At 43.9% G+C, this 17,635-nt stretch overlaps 1 protein-coding gene across 2 annotated transcripts in view; it reads left to right on the forward strand.

Annotated features, from left to right (window-relative positions):
- Window positions 1–17,635, forward strand: part of usp3 (ubiquitin specific peptidase 3) — a 215,072-nt gene that overhangs the window by 153,731 nt on the left and 43,706 nt on the right. For both annotated transcript variants that reach the window (XM_060853656.1, XM_060853655.1), the window contains 3 exons: window positions 6,316–6,462; window positions 6,625–6,731; window positions 6,808–6,888. In XM_060853656.1, the coding sequence (XP_060709639.1) occupies window positions 6,316–6,462; window positions 6,625–6,731; window positions 6,808–6,888 (335 nt within the window). The remainder of the gene's footprint in view (window positions 1–6,315; window positions 6,463–6,624; window positions 6,732–6,807; window positions 6,889–17,635) is intronic.

Raw genomic sequence — 17,635 nt, forward strand, 5'->3', positions numbered from 1 at the left:
TTCAAGAAATCCTCCTGGACACACTTAAATCCTGTTTCACCTAAGCACCTATCACTAAGGGAGTTCCAGTCAATATTGGGGAAGTTAAAATCACCCACTGCAGCAACTCTGTTGGTGTTTTTACACCTTTCCATGATCCCCTTGACATAGCTGTTCCTCTGTGTGTCGCTGGAAAATTGATAACCCCATGATAGTGATTGCACCTTTCTCTTATGTACTACCCGTACGGCATCACCAGATGAGTCATCCAAGATGTCCTTTTGTCGGATAGTTGTGACATGTTCTTAATCAGTAATGCAACTGCCCCACCCCTTTTACTCACCTGAAACACCTAAATCTCAGAATGTGGAGGTGTTGGTGATGGACTCGGGTGGGCAAAGTCAGAACTCTCAACACCAGGTTATCGTCCAAGTGACTTCACCTGACGAAGGAGCATTGTTCCAGAGCTTATAATTTCACAGTAAACCCATTGGACTATAACCTGCTGTTGTGTGATTTCGGACCTAAATATTAGAACATTGAGCTGCTTGTCCTGTCCTTCTCTCAACCGTTTCTGTAATGGCTGCAATATTGTGGTCTCGTGTACTAATCTGGGCTCGAAACTCATCTGCTTTATGTCCTTGCAATAAAATAAATAAATAAAATCACACCTCCAATCCCGCTGTCTGTGTTCATTAACTAGCACTGTCTGCTTTTCTGATTAGACTTACTTGACTTAACCATGACCTCCTCAATCACTCCATGTGCTGGCATTTTACTGTTTCTCAACCAAAACCTCCAACCCCCCCCCCCCCCCAAAAGAAAATGAACACTTGTTCAAACCCTCCCAAGTGGCATGAGCAAACTTCTGTGAGGATAGTAGTGCCACTCCAGTTTACGTATACCTCTGACCTTTTTGTACAGGTCCCTTCTGCCCTGGAAGAGATCCCAATAATCCAGATATCTGAACTCTTCCCTCCAACACCAGCTCTTTAACCACTCCTTGAACTGTCTTACCTTCCTATTTCTGGTCTCAGTAGCATGTGTCACAAGGAGTTTTAGAACATAGAGCAGTACAGGCCCTTTGGCCCTTGATGTTGCACCGATCTGAAGCCCATCTAACCTACATTATTCCATGTACGTCCATATGCTTGTCCAATGACGACTTAAATGTACTTAAAGTTGGCGAATCTACTACCGTTGCAGGCAAAGCATTCCATACCCTTACTACTGTTTGAGTAAAGAAACTACCTCTGACATCTGTCCTATATCTATCACCCCTCAATTTAAAGCTATGCCCCCTTGTGCTTGCCGTCACCATACTTGGAAGAAGGCTCTCCCTGTCCACCCTATCTAACCCTCTGATTATTTTATATGTCTCTATTAAGTCACCTCTCAACCTTCTACTCTCCAACGAAAACAGCCTCAAGTCCCTCAGCCTTTCCTCGTAAGACCTCTCCTCCATACCAGGCAACATCCTAGTAAATCTCCTCTGCACCCTTTCCAAAGATTCTACATCCTTCTTATAATGCGGTGACCAGAACTGTACACAATATTCCAAGTGTGTTCGCACCAGAATTTTGTACAGCTGTAGCATAACCTCATGGTTCCGGAACTCGATCCCTCTATTAATAAATGTATGCCTTCTTCACAACCCTGTCAATTTTCAAGGATCTGTGTACCTGGACACCGAGATCTCTCTGCTCATCTACACTACCAAGAATCTTACCATTAGCCCAGTATTTTGCATTCCGGTTACTCCAACCAAAGTGAATAATTTCACACTTGTCTGCATTAAACTCCTTTGCCACCTCTCAGCCCAGCTCTGCAGCTTATCTATGTCTCTCTGTAACCTACAACATCCTTTGTCACTATCCACAACTCCACCGACCTTAGTGTCGTCTGCAAATTTACTTACCCACCCTTCTACACCCTCATCGTTTATAAAAATGACAAACAGCAGTGGACCCAACACCAACTCTTGCGGTACACCACTGGTAACTGGACTCCAGGATGAACATTTCCCATCAACCACTATCCTCTGTCTTCTTTCAGCAAGCCAATTACTGATCCAAACTGCTATATCTCCCACAATCCCATTCTTCCGCATTTTGTACAATAGCCTACTGTGGGGAACCTTATCGAATGCATTGCTGAAATCCATATACACTACGTCAACTGGTTTACTCTCATCTACCTGTTTGGTTACCTTCTCAAAGAACGCAATAAGGTTTGTGAGGCACAACCTACCTTCACAAAACCGTGCTGACTATCCCTAATCAAATTATTCTTCTCTAGATCATTATAAATCCTATCTCTTAAAACCTTTTCCAACACTTTACCAACAACTGAAGTAAGGCTCACTGGTCTATAATTACCAGGGTTGTCTCTACTTCCCTTCTTGAACAGGGGAACCACATTTGCTATCCTCCAGTTTTCTGGCACTGTTCCTGTAGACAGTGGTGATTTAAAGATCAATGCCAAAGGCTAGGCAATCTCCTCCCTGACTTCCCAGAGGATCCTAGGATAAATCCCGTCCGGCCCAGGGGACTTATCTATTTTCACACTCTGTAGGATTTCTAATATCTCTTCCTTGTGAATTCAATTACACATAGTCTAGTAGCCTGTATCTCCGTATTCTCCTCGACAACATTGTCATTTTCTAGAGTGAATACTGTCGAAAAATATTCATTTAGTGCTTCCCCTATCTCCTCTGACTCCACACCAACTTCCCACTACTATCCTTGATTTGCCCTAATCTTACTCTCATCATTCTTCTGTTCCTTAAATACCTATAGAAAGCCTTAGGGCTATCCGCCAACAACTTCTTATGTCTCCTCCTGGCTCTTCTGAGCTCTCTCTTTGTCTTTCCTGGCTACCTTGTAACCCTCAAGCACCCTAACTGAGCCTTCACATCTCATCCAAACATAAGCCTTCTTCTTCCTCTTGACCAGAGATTCCACTTCCTTTGTAAGCCACGGCTCCTGCACTCCACAGTTTCCTTCCTGCCTGACAAGTACATAGTTATCTAGGACACACTGGAGCTTTTCCTTGAATAAGCTCCACATTTCTAATGTGCCCATCCCCTGCAGTTTCCTTCCCCATCCTATGCTTCCTAAATCTTGCCTAATCGCATCGTAATTGCCTTTCCCCCAGCCTTAACTTTTGCTCAGTGGTATTTACCTATCCCTTTCTATCACTAAAGTAAACATAACAGAATTGTGATCACCATCACCAAAGTACTCACCTCCTTCCACGTCTAACACCGGCTGGGCTCATTACCCAGTACCAAATCTAATTTGGCTTCGCCCCTTGTTGGCTTGTCTACATACTGTGTCAGGAAGCCCTCCTGCACACACTGGACAAAAACTGACCCATCTATAGTATTTGTACTATAGTGTTCCCAGTCAATATTTGGAAAGTTGAAGTCTCCTATGACAACTACCCTGCCTCTCTCACTCCTATTGAGAATCATCTTTGCTATCCTTTCCTCTATATCTCTGGAACTATTCGGAGGCCTATAGAAATCTCCCAACAGGGTGACCTCTCCTTTCCTGTTTCTAACTTCAGCCCATACTACCTTAGTTGAAGAGTCCCCAAACATCCTTTCTGCAACTGTAATACTGTCCTTGACCAACAATGCCACACCTCCCCCTCTTTTACCATCTTCTCTGTTCTTGCTGAAACATCTAAATCCTGGAACCTGCAACAACCATTCCTGTCCCTGCTCTGTCCATGTCTCCGAAATGGCCACAACATCGAAGTCCCAGGTACCAACCCATGCTGAAGTTCCAGGAGCATTCTTATTCCAGATGCTCCTGGCATTGAAGTAGACACACTTCAAACCAACTTCTTGCTTGCTGGTGCCATCTTGCGTCCCTGAAATGTGATTTCGGATCTCCCTACTCTCAACCTTTTCTATACTCGAACTACAATTTTGATTCCCACCCCCCTGCTGGATTAGTTTAAACCCACCCCAATAGCCTTAGCGAATTTCCCCCCCAGGTTATTGGTACCCCTCTAGTTCAGATGAAGACCATCCTGCTAGTAGAGGTCCCACCTACCCCAGAAAGAGCCCCAATTATCCAAGAATCCAAAACCATTCCTTCTGCACCATCCCTGTACCCACGTGTTCAACTCCTCTCTCTCCCTATACCTAGCCTCACTAGCACGTGGCACTGGCAACAAACCAGAGACGACAACTCTGTTCGTCCTAGTTCTCAGCTTCCATCCTAGCCCCCTGAATTTCTGCCTTAAATCCCCATCTATCTTTTCCTGAGATTATAGTCATGAAGGTCTTGCTTTTCAACTTTTTCCCTCATTCCCTAAAATCTCTTTGCAAGACCTCATCTCTCTTTCTGTCAGCTTCATTAGTATCAATATGGATAATGACCTCTGGCTGCTCATCCTCACTTTCAGAATATCCTACTCCCGTTCGGAGATATCCTTGACCTTGGTACCAGGGAGGCAACACTCCATCCTGGAGTCTCATTCACATCCGCAGAAATGACTGTCTGTGCTCTAACTATAGATTCCCTATCTCTACTGCTCACTTAAAGGGGCAAAAGACCCTTCCTGCTTCTGCTGTACAATAAAGCCATTTGTGGTGCCACTACTCTGGCTGCTGCTGTTGCTTTCCTTTGAGAATCCACCCCCCCTAACAGTATGTTTGAGAAGAAGTGGCCACAAGGGACACCTACACTGCCTGCCTATGCTTCCTCATCTTCCTCGGTAGTCACTAAATGCTTTTCTGACTTTGTAGCGAATCCATGCAGCAAAACCGGAGCTGCAACTGAACACACTTCCTGCAGGCATGGCCACCATTGATGCTGGAAGTGTCCCTGACTTCCCATGTATTGTAGGAGCAGTATTCCTTCGGACTGAGCTCTCCTGACGTTGTGAACCTTAGTAACTGCAGACAACAAGCCAGTTACATAACCTTCCCCACTACTCATCAAAATCAAGATTCCCACTCTCGCTGTCTATTCCTAACAATGTACAAACCATATACTTTATAAGTCCCTCTAGGTATGACTCACTTAGTCTCTCGACTTCTTTCCTCAGCAGCAAGCCTACGTCAGTTTTTGATCCCTGACATCACATCCGGTGCTTCACTTCTCCATGCAACTCTACTCCTGCTGCTGCTCTGACTGACCTTAGTCTAGGTCCCACTCCTCAGTATTCATCTGGAGGCTCCTGCTGCTGTTTACTCCCAGGTTCACTCTGCTATGCTTTCACCAAAACTCTGAATGACCTCCATTCAGGCCCCGTTCTTCTATAGTCTATAAAATTTTGATACACCCATGTTACATTTGAGAAAGCATGTTACAGTTGAAGAAATCTGACCTCTTCACATGGCTTGTTTCACCTTATTCGTTGTCTGATAATTCTTAATACTTGGCCATTGCCTAGTAGTATCAATAGACTTAATCTGGAGACCCAGCTGAATACTGAGAGCCTGGATTTAAATCCTGCCACGATAGATGATGGTATTTGATTTCAATAAAAGGCTGAAATTAAAGGTCTGATGATGATCATGAAACCATTGTCAATTGTCAGGAAATCTCATCTGGTTCACTAATGTCCTTTAGGAAAGAAAACTGCCTTCCTTACCTGCTCTGGCCTACATGTGAGTCCAGACCCCAGCAATGTGGTTCACACTCAACTGCCCTCTGGACAATTATAAATGAATGCTGGCTAGCCAGTGACATCCACATCTGAATATATACAAAAATAAATAAATTAACATTTCATGTCTTAGTCCAGCTGCAAGCTCAGCAACTAATTCCCAAAGCTTTGCTTGTATCTTTCAAAATGTATTTTCCTTTCCCATATCATCCCTCGAATATGATTTATAAGATACAACATAATGCACAATTTTTTTTTAAAAATCTTGCACGCAACATAATGCACGATTTTTATGAATATTGCTGGGAAGGCCAACTTTTGTTATCCAACCCTAATTGCAGTTGAGAAGGTAATGGTGAGCTGCCTTCTTGAACCACTGCTGAATATACAATATAGGCATAATCACAGTGTTATTAGGGAGGGAGTTCCAGGCTTTGGACCCAGCTATAGTTAATAGTGATGAGTTCCAAATCAGTAAGACATATTATATCATAGCAGCAAAGTTTCACACCAAAAGCGAGCAGTTCGAAAACACTGACATTTACATTTACCATTTATTGCATGTATTCAACAAATTACAATTCCCTCATTAGGAATATTATAAGAGATAAAGTGGTCCAAGCAATACGGAATGGAAAAAATAAAATGGTTTTAAATGATATTCTGTGCCTCAAAAGATTAAACAGTACTTCCTGTCTCCCTTTGCAGAGGATATCAGCAACAAGATGCTCATGAATTTATGCGATACTTGTTAGACCATCTCCACTTAGAACTTCAGCGAAGCTACAATGGTATGACAACTTCATTTATCTCACCAGACAGCTCAAGCATCTCCTCATCCAGTAAATGCTGCGTGTAAGTCCCTAATTCAGTTAAAATATATTGGAAATATTTATAGTAAAATGCTGCTTCTATCTCTTAGCTATCATTGCTGAAGTGTATAATCATCAGCTATTTGACAATCATGCTGTCTCTTTGAAATTTTACTGTGATTGATGATATTTTGACCTCTTTCAGAAATGGTGTTTCAACAATTGTCACAAACATATTTGGAGGAATACTTCAGAATGAAGTAAACTGTTTAATTTGTGGGACTGAATCCAGAAAGTTTGATCCATTCCTTGGTAAGTATTTTTGGTTTAAAATATTTCTCACATAGGGATTTATTGTACTTTTAACCATGTTTTTTTCCCCCCCAAGATCTTTCATTAGATATCCCAAGTCAGTTCAGAAACAAGCGATCCAAGAACCAGGACAATGGACCAGTATGTACTTTGCGTGGTAAGGTCTTGTTCAATTCATGTTTACATAAGTGGAAAATACAAAGGGAGTTTAAAATATCGATGATCAGACCACTAAAAGTAACCTCAAATAAAGAAAAGGAAAACTGCCACACCAGCAAGATGTACTTGTCTCATCTTAAATAAATATTTCATTCTCTGATTTTTCCCATGTTAAAACAGAAATCAGTTGTAAATAGTATTTCCAACTCCACTCTGAGGAATAACAAATCTGCTGTGTCACTTTTCTGAGCCATATAATAAATATGGATGGAAAGCTAACTCGAGCCTTAGATCTTTGACTGACCACAATTGTACACTTCACTCCAAATTGAAATATATTCTGCGAATTATTTTTTACATTCATTTATTGGGTGTGACAGTAAAGGCTGGTGGTGAACTGCCGTCATGAACTGCTGCAGTGCTTGGCACGTAGGGACTTTGACGTTGTTGTTAGAGAAGGAGCTCCAAGGCTTTTAATTCAGTGACCGTGAAAGAATGATGATGTTATTTAGGAGACCTCCAGGTGTTGGTGTTCCTGTGCTTGTGTTTCTAGTTATTAGAGATCATGCTGTTGAAGGAGCATTGGTAGAGGGAGTGCATGTTAACGGTGATGGTTAAAGTGATAATGAAGCCGACTACTTGATGAAATCAAGCTTCTTGAGTTTTGTTGGAACTGTATCAATTCAGGCAAGTGGGGACTATTCCAGTAAGTTCTTGATATGGGTTTTGGCGATTCAGGAGGTGACTTGTTCATTGAAGAATTCCAAACCATGAGGCCAGTATTTATATGGCCAGCTTGATTCAGTTGCTGACCAGTGGTAAACCCCCAACCCCACCCTAGGATTTTGTTAGTGGGGGATTTGGCGATGGTAATGCCAGTGATTGTCAATGGGCAGTGGTTAGATTCTCACTGGGGATCTTTTGTTTATGCCCTCATACATTGTTTATTGGTATATTAGTAATGACTGAAGAAAAAGTCTCAGCTGAAAAAATTGAGAAAATGTTTGAGTAGCTTGTTTTGTTCACTATTGCCAGATTTTGCTTTGTGATCTTTGAATTTTAAATCTCTGCCTAACATTTACTATTTTTGACTGTTCAGTTTTTAATCAAGTCTGCACTACAAATATATACTGCTACCGACATTCGTCCCACTTTCCTGCAGTAGGCTCAGTAAACTGTTTTTGTTGCCATAAATTTATTATAAATTATTATAAATTATGACATGATTGATTCAACTAGCTCATTGTGACACCTTCAAGCCAAGCTGCAGAATCAATTTATTATTACCATTTATCAATTTATTATTATAAGTATTACAAATAATTTGTATATTATGGTCCTTCTGGTGTCTTTAAGATGTGTGAAACAGTCACGTTACAATTTCTTTTTGCATGGGATTACAGGATTTAATTGGTGCTTCAGACCCTCGTTTCCAGTCACTCCTTCACTCCCTCCCACTCATTCATTCCCGGTCACTGACTACTAGTCCCTCCCTCACGCATTTGCTTATCCCCATCCCTCCCCCTCTCACTCACTGCCAGTCCTTTCACATCCAGTCACTCACTCGTTCCCACTTATATTTTCATTTCCATTCACTTCCAGTTCCTCCTTCCTTCCCATTCACTGCCAGTTTGTCCTTCACACATTCCGAGGCACTACTACATTCCCACTCCCAGTCATATTCCCACTCCATCCCAGTCCCAACTCACTCATTCCATTCCACTCCAAGTCCTTTCTTCACTCCTTGATTCTCACTCACTCCTTGTCCCTCTCTCCCTTCCCTCTTCACTCACTCTCAAGTACTCATTCCCTCCTCACTCAGCTATTGAACCTCCTTCTAATTTGAGTGAAAGCTGCTGCTGGTGTTTGTACAGCAGACTGAGTCAGTATAAGATGAAGTTAGTAGCAGGGAAGGAGTAGTCACTTTATTGGGTGTTTTCTATAGACCCCTGCAATAGCAGAGAGATGGAAGAACAGATTGGATAGCAGATCTTGGAAAGATATAACAGAGTTGTTGTTATGGTGAGTTCAACTTCCTCAATATTGATTGGCACTTCCTTAATGTAGATGGTCTGAACAAAGAACAAAGAAAATTTACAGCCCCTTTGGCCCTCCAAGCCTGAGCCGATCCAACTCTACTGTCTAAATCTGTCACCTAGATGCTAAATATCTGTATCCCTCTGCTCCCCATCTACCCATGCATCTGTCCAGACACATCTTAAATGAATCTACCATACCTACCTTTACCACCTTTGCTAGCAACACATTTCAGACACCCACCACCCTCTGTGTGAAGTACTTGCCACGGTATCCCCTTTAAACTTTTCACCTCTCACCTTGAAAACATGATGTCTCATTATTGAATCCTTCACTCTGGGGAAAAAAGCTTATCTCTATCCACCCTGTCTATACCATTCATGATTTTGTTAACCTCAATCAGGTCCCCCCTCAATCTCCTTTTTTCTAATGAAAACAAACCTAACCTACTCAACCTCTGCAGATGCTGGAAATCAGAGATGAAAATGTGTTGCTTGAAAAGCGCAGCAGGTCAGGCAGCATCCGAGGAGCAGGAGAGTCGACGTTTCCGGCATGGTTCTTGAAGAAGAGCTCATGCCCGAAACGTCGACTCTCCTGTTCCTTGGATGCTACCTGACCTGCTGCGCTTTTCTAGCAACACATTTTCAGCTATGGTTTCATCAAGGGCAGGTCGTGTGTCACAAACCTCATTGAGTTTTTTGAGAAGGTGACGAAGCATGTAGATGAGGGTAGGGCAGGTGACATGGTATACTTGGACTTCAGTAAAGCCTTTGATAAGGTTCCACATGGTAAGTTGATGGAGAAAATGCAGAGGCATGGAATTGAGGGTGATTCAGCAGTTTGGATTAGAAACTGGCTTTCTGGAAGAAGGCAGCGAGTGGTGGTTGATGGAAAATATTCAGTCTGGAGTCCAGTTACTAGTAGTGTTCCATAAGGATCTGTTTTGGGACCACTGCTGTTTGTCATTTTTATAAATGACTTAGACGCAGGCATAGGTGGATGGATTAGTAAATTTGAAGACGACACTAAAGTCGGTGGAGTAGTGGACAGTTTGGAAGAATGTTACAGGTTGCAGGGGGATTTAGATAAACTGCAGAATTGGGTTGAGAGGTGGCAAATGGAGTTCAATGCAGCTAAATGTGAGGTGATGCACTTTGGGAAGAATAACAGGATGGCAGAGTACTTGGTCAATGGTAGTGTAGATGTGCAGTGTGATCTTGGAGTCCATGTGCATAGATCCCTGAAAGTTGCCACCCAGGTGGATAGTGCTGTTAAGAAGGCATATGGTGTGTTAGGTTTCATTGGTAGAGTTAGGTTTCATTGGTAGAGGGATTGAGTTCCGGAACCGCAATATCATGCTGCAACTTTTCAAAACGCTGGTGCGGCCACACTTGGAATATTGTGTACAGTTCTGGTTGTCCCATTACGAAAAGGAAGTGGAAGCATTGGAAAAGGTGCAGAGCAGATTTACCAGGATGTTGCCTGGTCTGGAGAGAAGGTCTTATGAGGAAAGGGTGAGAGACTTGAGTCTTTTCTCATTGGAAGGAAGGAGGCTAAGGGGGCATTTGATAGAGACAAATGATCAGAGCATACAAGATGATCAGAGCATTAGATCGGGTAGACAGTGAAAGACGTTTTCCTAGGATGATGACATCAGTTTGTACGAGAGAGCATAACTACAAATTGAGGGGTGATAGACTTAAGACTGATGTCAGAGGCAAGTTCTTTACACAGAGAGTGGTAAGGGCGTGGAATGCCCTACCTGCAAAGGTAGTCAACTCAGCCACATTAGAGAGATTTAAACAATCCTTAGATAAGCTCATGGATGATTTTGTGATAGTATAGGAGGACGAGCTGAGAAAAGTCCATAGGTCAGTGCAACATCGAGGGCCGAAGGGCCTGTTCTGCACTGTATTGTTCTATGTTCTATATACCTATCACTTTCCACTGCTAAAGTAAACATAACCGAATTGTGGTCACTATCAACAAAGTGCTCACCTACCTCCAAATTTAACACATGGCTGGGTTCATTACCCAATACCAAATTCCAGTGTGGCCTCACCCTTTGTTGGCCTGTCTACATACTGTATTAGGAAACCCTCCTGCACACATGGACAAAAACTGACCCATCTAAAGTACTCAAACAAAAGTATTTCCAGTCCTCAAACATCCTTTCTGCCACCATAATACTGTCCTTGACTGTCAATGTCACACCTCCCCCTCTTACTATCTTCTCTATTCTTACTGAAACATCGAAATCCCAGAACCTGGACAACTATTCCTGTCCCTGCTCTATCAATGTCTCCGAAATGCTCTCAACATCAAAGTTCCAGGTACCAACCCATGCTGCAAGTTTACCCATTTTATTCCTGATGCTCCTGGCATTCGGAAGTAGAAGCAGACACACTTCAAACCACCTTCCTGCTTGCTGGAGCACTCTTGCAACTTTGCAATCTTACTTCTGACTCACTACTCTCAACCTCCTGGACACTGCAACTGCAATTTAGCGCCTGTCCCCCTGCTGAATTAGTTTAAACCCTCCCAAAGAGCATGAGCAAATTTTCCCCTCTCTGGTTCAGATGTAGACCATCCTGTTTGTAGAAGTCCCACCTACCCCAATTAGAGCCCCAATTATCCTGGTATCCAAAACTCTCCTCCTCCGCCATCCCTGTAGCCACATGTCAACTCCTCTCTCTCCCTGTTCCTCACCCTGCGAGCACATGGCATGGGCAACAAACCAGAGATAACAACTCTGTTTGTTCTAATTCTAAGCTTCCACCCCAGCTCCCTGAATTTCTGCCTTAAATCCCCATCCCTTTTCCTATCTCTGTCGTGAGTACCTATGTGACCCACGACTTTGTGCTGCTTCCCCTGCTCCTCAAGGATCCCAAAAACACGATCCGAGAAATCACGATCCCTGGCACCTGGGAGGCAGGTGAGTCTCTTTTGTTCCCACAGAACCTCCTATCTGTTCCTCTAACTATGGAGTCCTCAATGACTAATGTTCTGCTGCTCTCCCCACTTCCCTTCTGAGTATTAGGGACAGACTTTGTGCCAGAGGGCTGTACCTCATGGCTTATCCCGGTAAGCCATTCCCCCAACAATCAGTATTCAAAACTGTCATTCAGGGAAATGGCCACAGGGGATCCCTGCACTGTCTGCCTGTTCCCTTTTTGTCCCCTGACTGTAACCCATCTGCCTTTTTCTTGTACCTGAGATGTGACCACCTCAGTGTTATTCTTCTCAGTAACCCCCTCTGCCTCCTGAATGATCCAAAGTACATCCAGCTCCAGTTCCAATTTCCTAATTCGAGGAGCTGGAGTTGGGTGCACTTGCCACAGATGAACTCAGCAGGGACACTAGTAGTGACCCTTACCTCCCACATTCTGCAGGACGAACATGCAACTGCTCTAACCTCCACTCTCACTATTCTAAATTCCCAACAAGACTACTGAAAAATAAAAAATAATAAAAACTAGTTACCTTACCAATCCAGTGCATAGAACTCTCTTTTTTGGTCAGTTGAGGAGGATGGGTGGAAGACACTACCTAAGTAGTGTTTCGGTTAATACAACCATCCAAATATATCACTTCACTTCGTCAGCAGTCTGTGTGAGCTCCATCTATTCATGAGATAAGTTTTTAAGGCAGCCCAAACTGTTCTTGGACCTCTGTTCTTTGTGGTTTTTATAAATTACTTGGATGATGAAGTGGAACGGTGGGTTAGTAAGTTTGCCAATGACACAAAGGTCAGTGCTTTTGTAGATAGTATTGAGGGGCTGTTGCAGGCTACAACAAGACATTGACAGAATGAAGAGCTGGACTGAGCAGTGGCAGATGGTGTTTAATCTGGATAACTGCAAAGTGATTAATTTCAGAAGGTCCAATTTGAATGCTGAATACAGGGTTAAAGACAGGATTCTTGGCAGTGTGGAGGAATGGTGGGATTTTTGGGTCCACATACATAGATCCCTAAAGTTGCCACCTAAGTTGATAGGGTTGTTAAGAAAAAACTAGGAGAAAGTGAGGACTGCAGGTGCTGGAGACCAGAGTTGAAAAGTGTGGTGCTGGAAAAGCACAGCAGGCAGGCAGCATCCGAGGAGCAGGAGAATCGACGTTTCGGGCATAAGCCCTTCTTCAGGAATGAGGCTGGTGGGTCCAGCGAGCTGAGATAAAAAGTAGGTGGGGGGAATTTGGGGGAGGGGCGCTGGGAATACGATAGATGGAAGAAGGTGAGGGTGAGGGTGATAGGCCGGAGAGGGGGTGGGGCAGAGAGGTCAGGAAGAAGATTGCAGGTCAAGATGGCGGTGCTGAATCCGGGGGTTGGAACTGAGATAAGGTGGGAGGAGGGGAAATGAGGAAGCTGGAGAAATCTACATTCATCCCGTTGTTAAGAAGGCATTTCATTAACGAGGATTGAGTTTCAGAGCCGTGAGGTTTTGCTGCAGCTCTCTAAAACCCTGGTTAGACCACAGTAATGAAGCTGAAAACTGTGTGTGCAGTCAGGATAGCTTACGAAGGCAGTTAACCTGCTTGCTTTCATTGCTCAGACCTTTGAATAAAGGAGTTGAGACGTCATTTTGAAGTTGTACAGGATATTGGTGAGGCCTCTTCAAGAATACTGTGTCTCATTCTGGTAGCCCAGGAAGGGAAGTATGTTATTAAATGGAAGAATATAGTAAACATATTATTCAACTAGAGACGGTTCAGAAGCGATTTGGCAGGATGTTGTCAGGAATGGAAGATTTGATTTATAAGGAAATAGTGGATAGGCTGGGACTATTTTCATTGGAGCTTGGCAGGTTGAGGATTGACCTTATAGAGGTTCTACAATTATGTCTCCACAAATGTTTCCTGAAGTGTTGGTTGTTTCCAATGTTCTCTTTCATTTCAGATTTCCAGTATCTGCATTATTTTGCTTTTCCTTGTTATCCCAACAACCTTTTATCACAACCCAAATAGAAATCGCTGGAACAACTTAGCAGTTCTGGCAGCATCTTTGGAGAAAAATCAGAATTAACTGTTCGGGTCAAGTAACCCTTTTTCAGAACCGATGGTATCTAAGAAAAGCTTGGTATTTATACAGATGATGTGGTGGGGTTCAGGGGGAGAGTAAAGGTCAGTCTGGGGTAATGAATGGCTGCACATGGATACTAATAGTAGCTGACAATAGGTTGTGTATGCAAGCAGTCCGTGTGATGACAAGGCCTGGTGTATGGCAGTTGGGATAAGGACATAAGGGAAGGTGCCTCAAGCTCTAAAATTGTTGAACTCTACATTAAATCCAGAAAGTCATAGGGTCCCCAAGTGGAAAGTGAGGTCTGTTGTTCGGGCTTGCACTGAGCTTCGGTGGAACATGGCACCTGCCTGAGAGAGAGATGTTGGCCAGGGAACAATTAGTATGTTGAAGTTGCAGGCAACTGAAGGCTCAGGGGTTTTTTTTACGGACAGAACGAAGGTGTTCTGCAGTGGTCAACCAGTCTGCACTTCATTTTCCCAATGTGTATTTACTACTCACAAGAACATTTGTGATTAATGTGCTCCTTGGATGCTGCCTGACCTGCTGCGCTTTTCCAGCAACATATTTTCAGCTCTGATCTTCTTCAAAGACCGCAATTTCCCCCCGACATGATCGATGATGCTCTCCACTGCTTCTCCTCCACTTCCTGCTCCTCCGCCCTTGACCCCGTCCCTCCAATCGCCACCAGGTCAGAACCCCACTGGTCATCACCTACCACCCCACCAACCTCCATATATGTTGTATCATCCGTGGTCATTTCCGCCACCTCCAAACGGACCCCACCACCAGGGATATATTTCCTTCTCCTCCCCTATCAGCGTTCCGAAGAGACCACTCCCTCCGTGACTCCCTCGTCAAGTCCACACACCCCCACCAAACCAACCTCCATTCCCGGCACCTTCCCCTGCACCCGCAAGAAATGCAAAACTTGTGCCCACACCTCCCCCCTTATGTCCCTCCAAGGCCCCAAGGGATCCTTCCATATCCACCACAAATTCACCTGCACCTCCATATACATCATTTACTGCATCCGCTGCACCCGATGTGGCCTCCTCTATATTGGGGAAACAGGCCGCCTACTTGCGGAACGTTTCAGAGAACACCTCTGGAACACCCGGACCAACCAACCCCACCACGCCGTGGCTCAACACTTCAACTCCCCCTCCCACTCCATCAAGGACATGCAGGTCCTTGGACTCCTCCATCGCCAGATCATAGCAACACGACGTCTGGAGGAAGAGCGCCTCATCTTCCGCATAGGAACCCTCCAACCATAAGGGGTGAACTCAGATTTCTCCAGTTTCCTCATTTCCCCTCCCCCCACCTTGTCTCAGTCCCAATCCTCGAACTCAGCACCACCTTCCTAACCTGCAATCTTCTTCCTGACCTCTCTGCCCCCATTGCCACTCCAGCCTATCACCCTCACCTTAACCTCCTTCCACCTATCTCATTTCCAATGCCCCTCCCCCAAGTCCCTCCTCCCTACCTTTTACCTTAGCCTGTTTGGCACACTTTCCTCATTCCTGAAGAAGGGGTCACCCGAAACATTGATTCTCCTGCTCCTTGGATGCTGCCTGACCTGCTGCGCTTTTCCAGCAACACATTTTCAACTAGTGAATACAGTAGACCAGATTGAGTGAAGTGCTGGTAAAACTCAAAGGTGTGTCGGGGCCTTGGATGGTGATGAGGGAAGAAGTAAACGGACAGATGTTACACCTCTTGCGATTGCAGAGGAAGGTGCCATGGAGACGTGTTGAGAGGGAACAGTCCCTGCAGAAAGCTGATAAAGTCAGGGACAGGAATATGTCTCTGCTGATGGTATCTTGCTGGAGGTGGCAGAAATGACAGCCAGTGATGACATGGATGCTGGTGGGATGGTGGGTGAGGACAAGGGGGTCCCCATCGCTGTTTGTGGAAGGGAAGAGGGCCCAAAATGTGGAAGATAGGTCAGTTTGCCTGTTACACCAGGAGCACTTCAGTAGAATTTCGCGCTCTCTTTCCAGCAGAAAATAAGCTGAGGTAGCTACACGTATCATGTCCATCTCTGATTCTAAGGACTCCTCAATGATTGACTAATAGGTGAGCCTGCTAGTTCCGATAGCCTTTTTGACTGTTCTGAAAGGCATGGTAGGTTTTGCTCCCACACCATTTGCGAATTTGCAGCTTTAATACGGTCCACACACTTGTTCAGGACCATTGCACCCACCTGGCCACTACCAGACAGTGTTCTAACTTGTAATTATATGCACTTTGTATTCAATACAAACACGGAATACAGCTTGAAGCATTGGGCGACACTGCCCTGCCCTCTTTAAGTACACCTAGTATTTATATCTGTATTTATACCTTTCTTCTTGATCTGGGCATTTTTACTACCTGCATTAGCCAAAATCCTGGATGCATACGCTGTTGGTGTTTCTCTCCTTTGGGTTACCCTTGAGCTAATACTACCTTACTGTCAGATGGGGAAGCATTGCATGTCAATACCAGGTCTTGCTTAAAATCATAGGTGTGCCAACATCTTAGAGGACGATAGCTTTTCTTTACTTACGTCAAACTATTGCTTGGCTACGTAATCATTTCGAAAGCTGACCCTTTAAGAGTTGATGCAAAGATGCTGGGATGGAGGCAAGGTGTTATGTATTACCTTTATGTAATAATTCACCAGCCCAAAGTGAGACCTGAGCACCAGTACAGACTTGGAAGCCAGGGCATCTTTGATCGTCCTCACTATCCTCCAACAGTGCAATCTGGTCTTGTTGACTCTTTAATCCAAGCAGGTCACTTGGGTGCGTGAAACAGACATTTTTCCATTCTCAGGCATACACGTGCCTGGGAGAAATTTAAAAGGACTGTATCCAAGTTCTCTAAGTGCTCCTTATTGGTCTTCTCTGTTATTAGCACGTCGTCTAGATGATTGGTGATCTGGTATGAACCTTGTAAAATGTTCTGCATCATCTGCTGAAAAATTGCAGTCTGACAATACCCCAGGTGGCAGTATGGTATATTATTACAATTATGGCTTCTCATCCTGTCACAATTACAGGTAGGTGTGGCTCATGTCCAGCTTTATTAAGGACACCACCACCCCCAGTCAGTTTTGCACATAAATACTTTATGCAAAGGATTGGGTATTTATCCAGCTGCTTACAGTTTGTTTAAAATTCCCACAAAGTTGAATCAGCCCATCAGGCTTCAAAATCAGTACAACCAATGCTGTCTATTCCACAGACTGAACTGGTTTGATAATTCCTTGCTTTCCAGCGTTCTGATTTCTGTCTCTACTTTTGCCTGTCTTTGCACTGGGCTGGCCTTGCAGAATTGTAGAATTGCTTCCTTGTCAACCTGCAAAGTGGCCTTGGCTCCTTTGATATTCTATAACTTCCTGAAAAACATCCAGGTATTTAATTAGGAATTCACTCAGGCAGCCATTTTCTGATTGAAAAGTACTGAGTCAACCTAGGTGAATCTTTCTCAACCAATTTCACCCCATCAAGTTTGGCTCCGAGCCTTTTACTTCAATCCATGGAATCTGAACCTGCTGCTTCTCTTTGAAAACAAAAGGACCAAAGTTATATCCTTAATCTATAAAGGTTCCCTGGTATAGGTTCTCAGTCTAGACAAGGTCTTGTGCAAATTTAAAAGTTGGAGTCCAGAGCAAATTTTGTTAAAGATTGGTTCTGCGATC

Source organism: Hemiscyllium ocellatum, chromosome 42 (assembly GCF_020745735.1).
Source record: "Hemiscyllium ocellatum isolate sHemOce1 chromosome 42, sHemOce1.pat.X.cur, whole genome shotgun sequence".
Lineage (NCBI taxonomy): Eukaryota > Metazoa > Chordata > Chondrichthyes > Orectolobiformes > Hemiscylliidae > Hemiscyllium > Hemiscyllium ocellatum.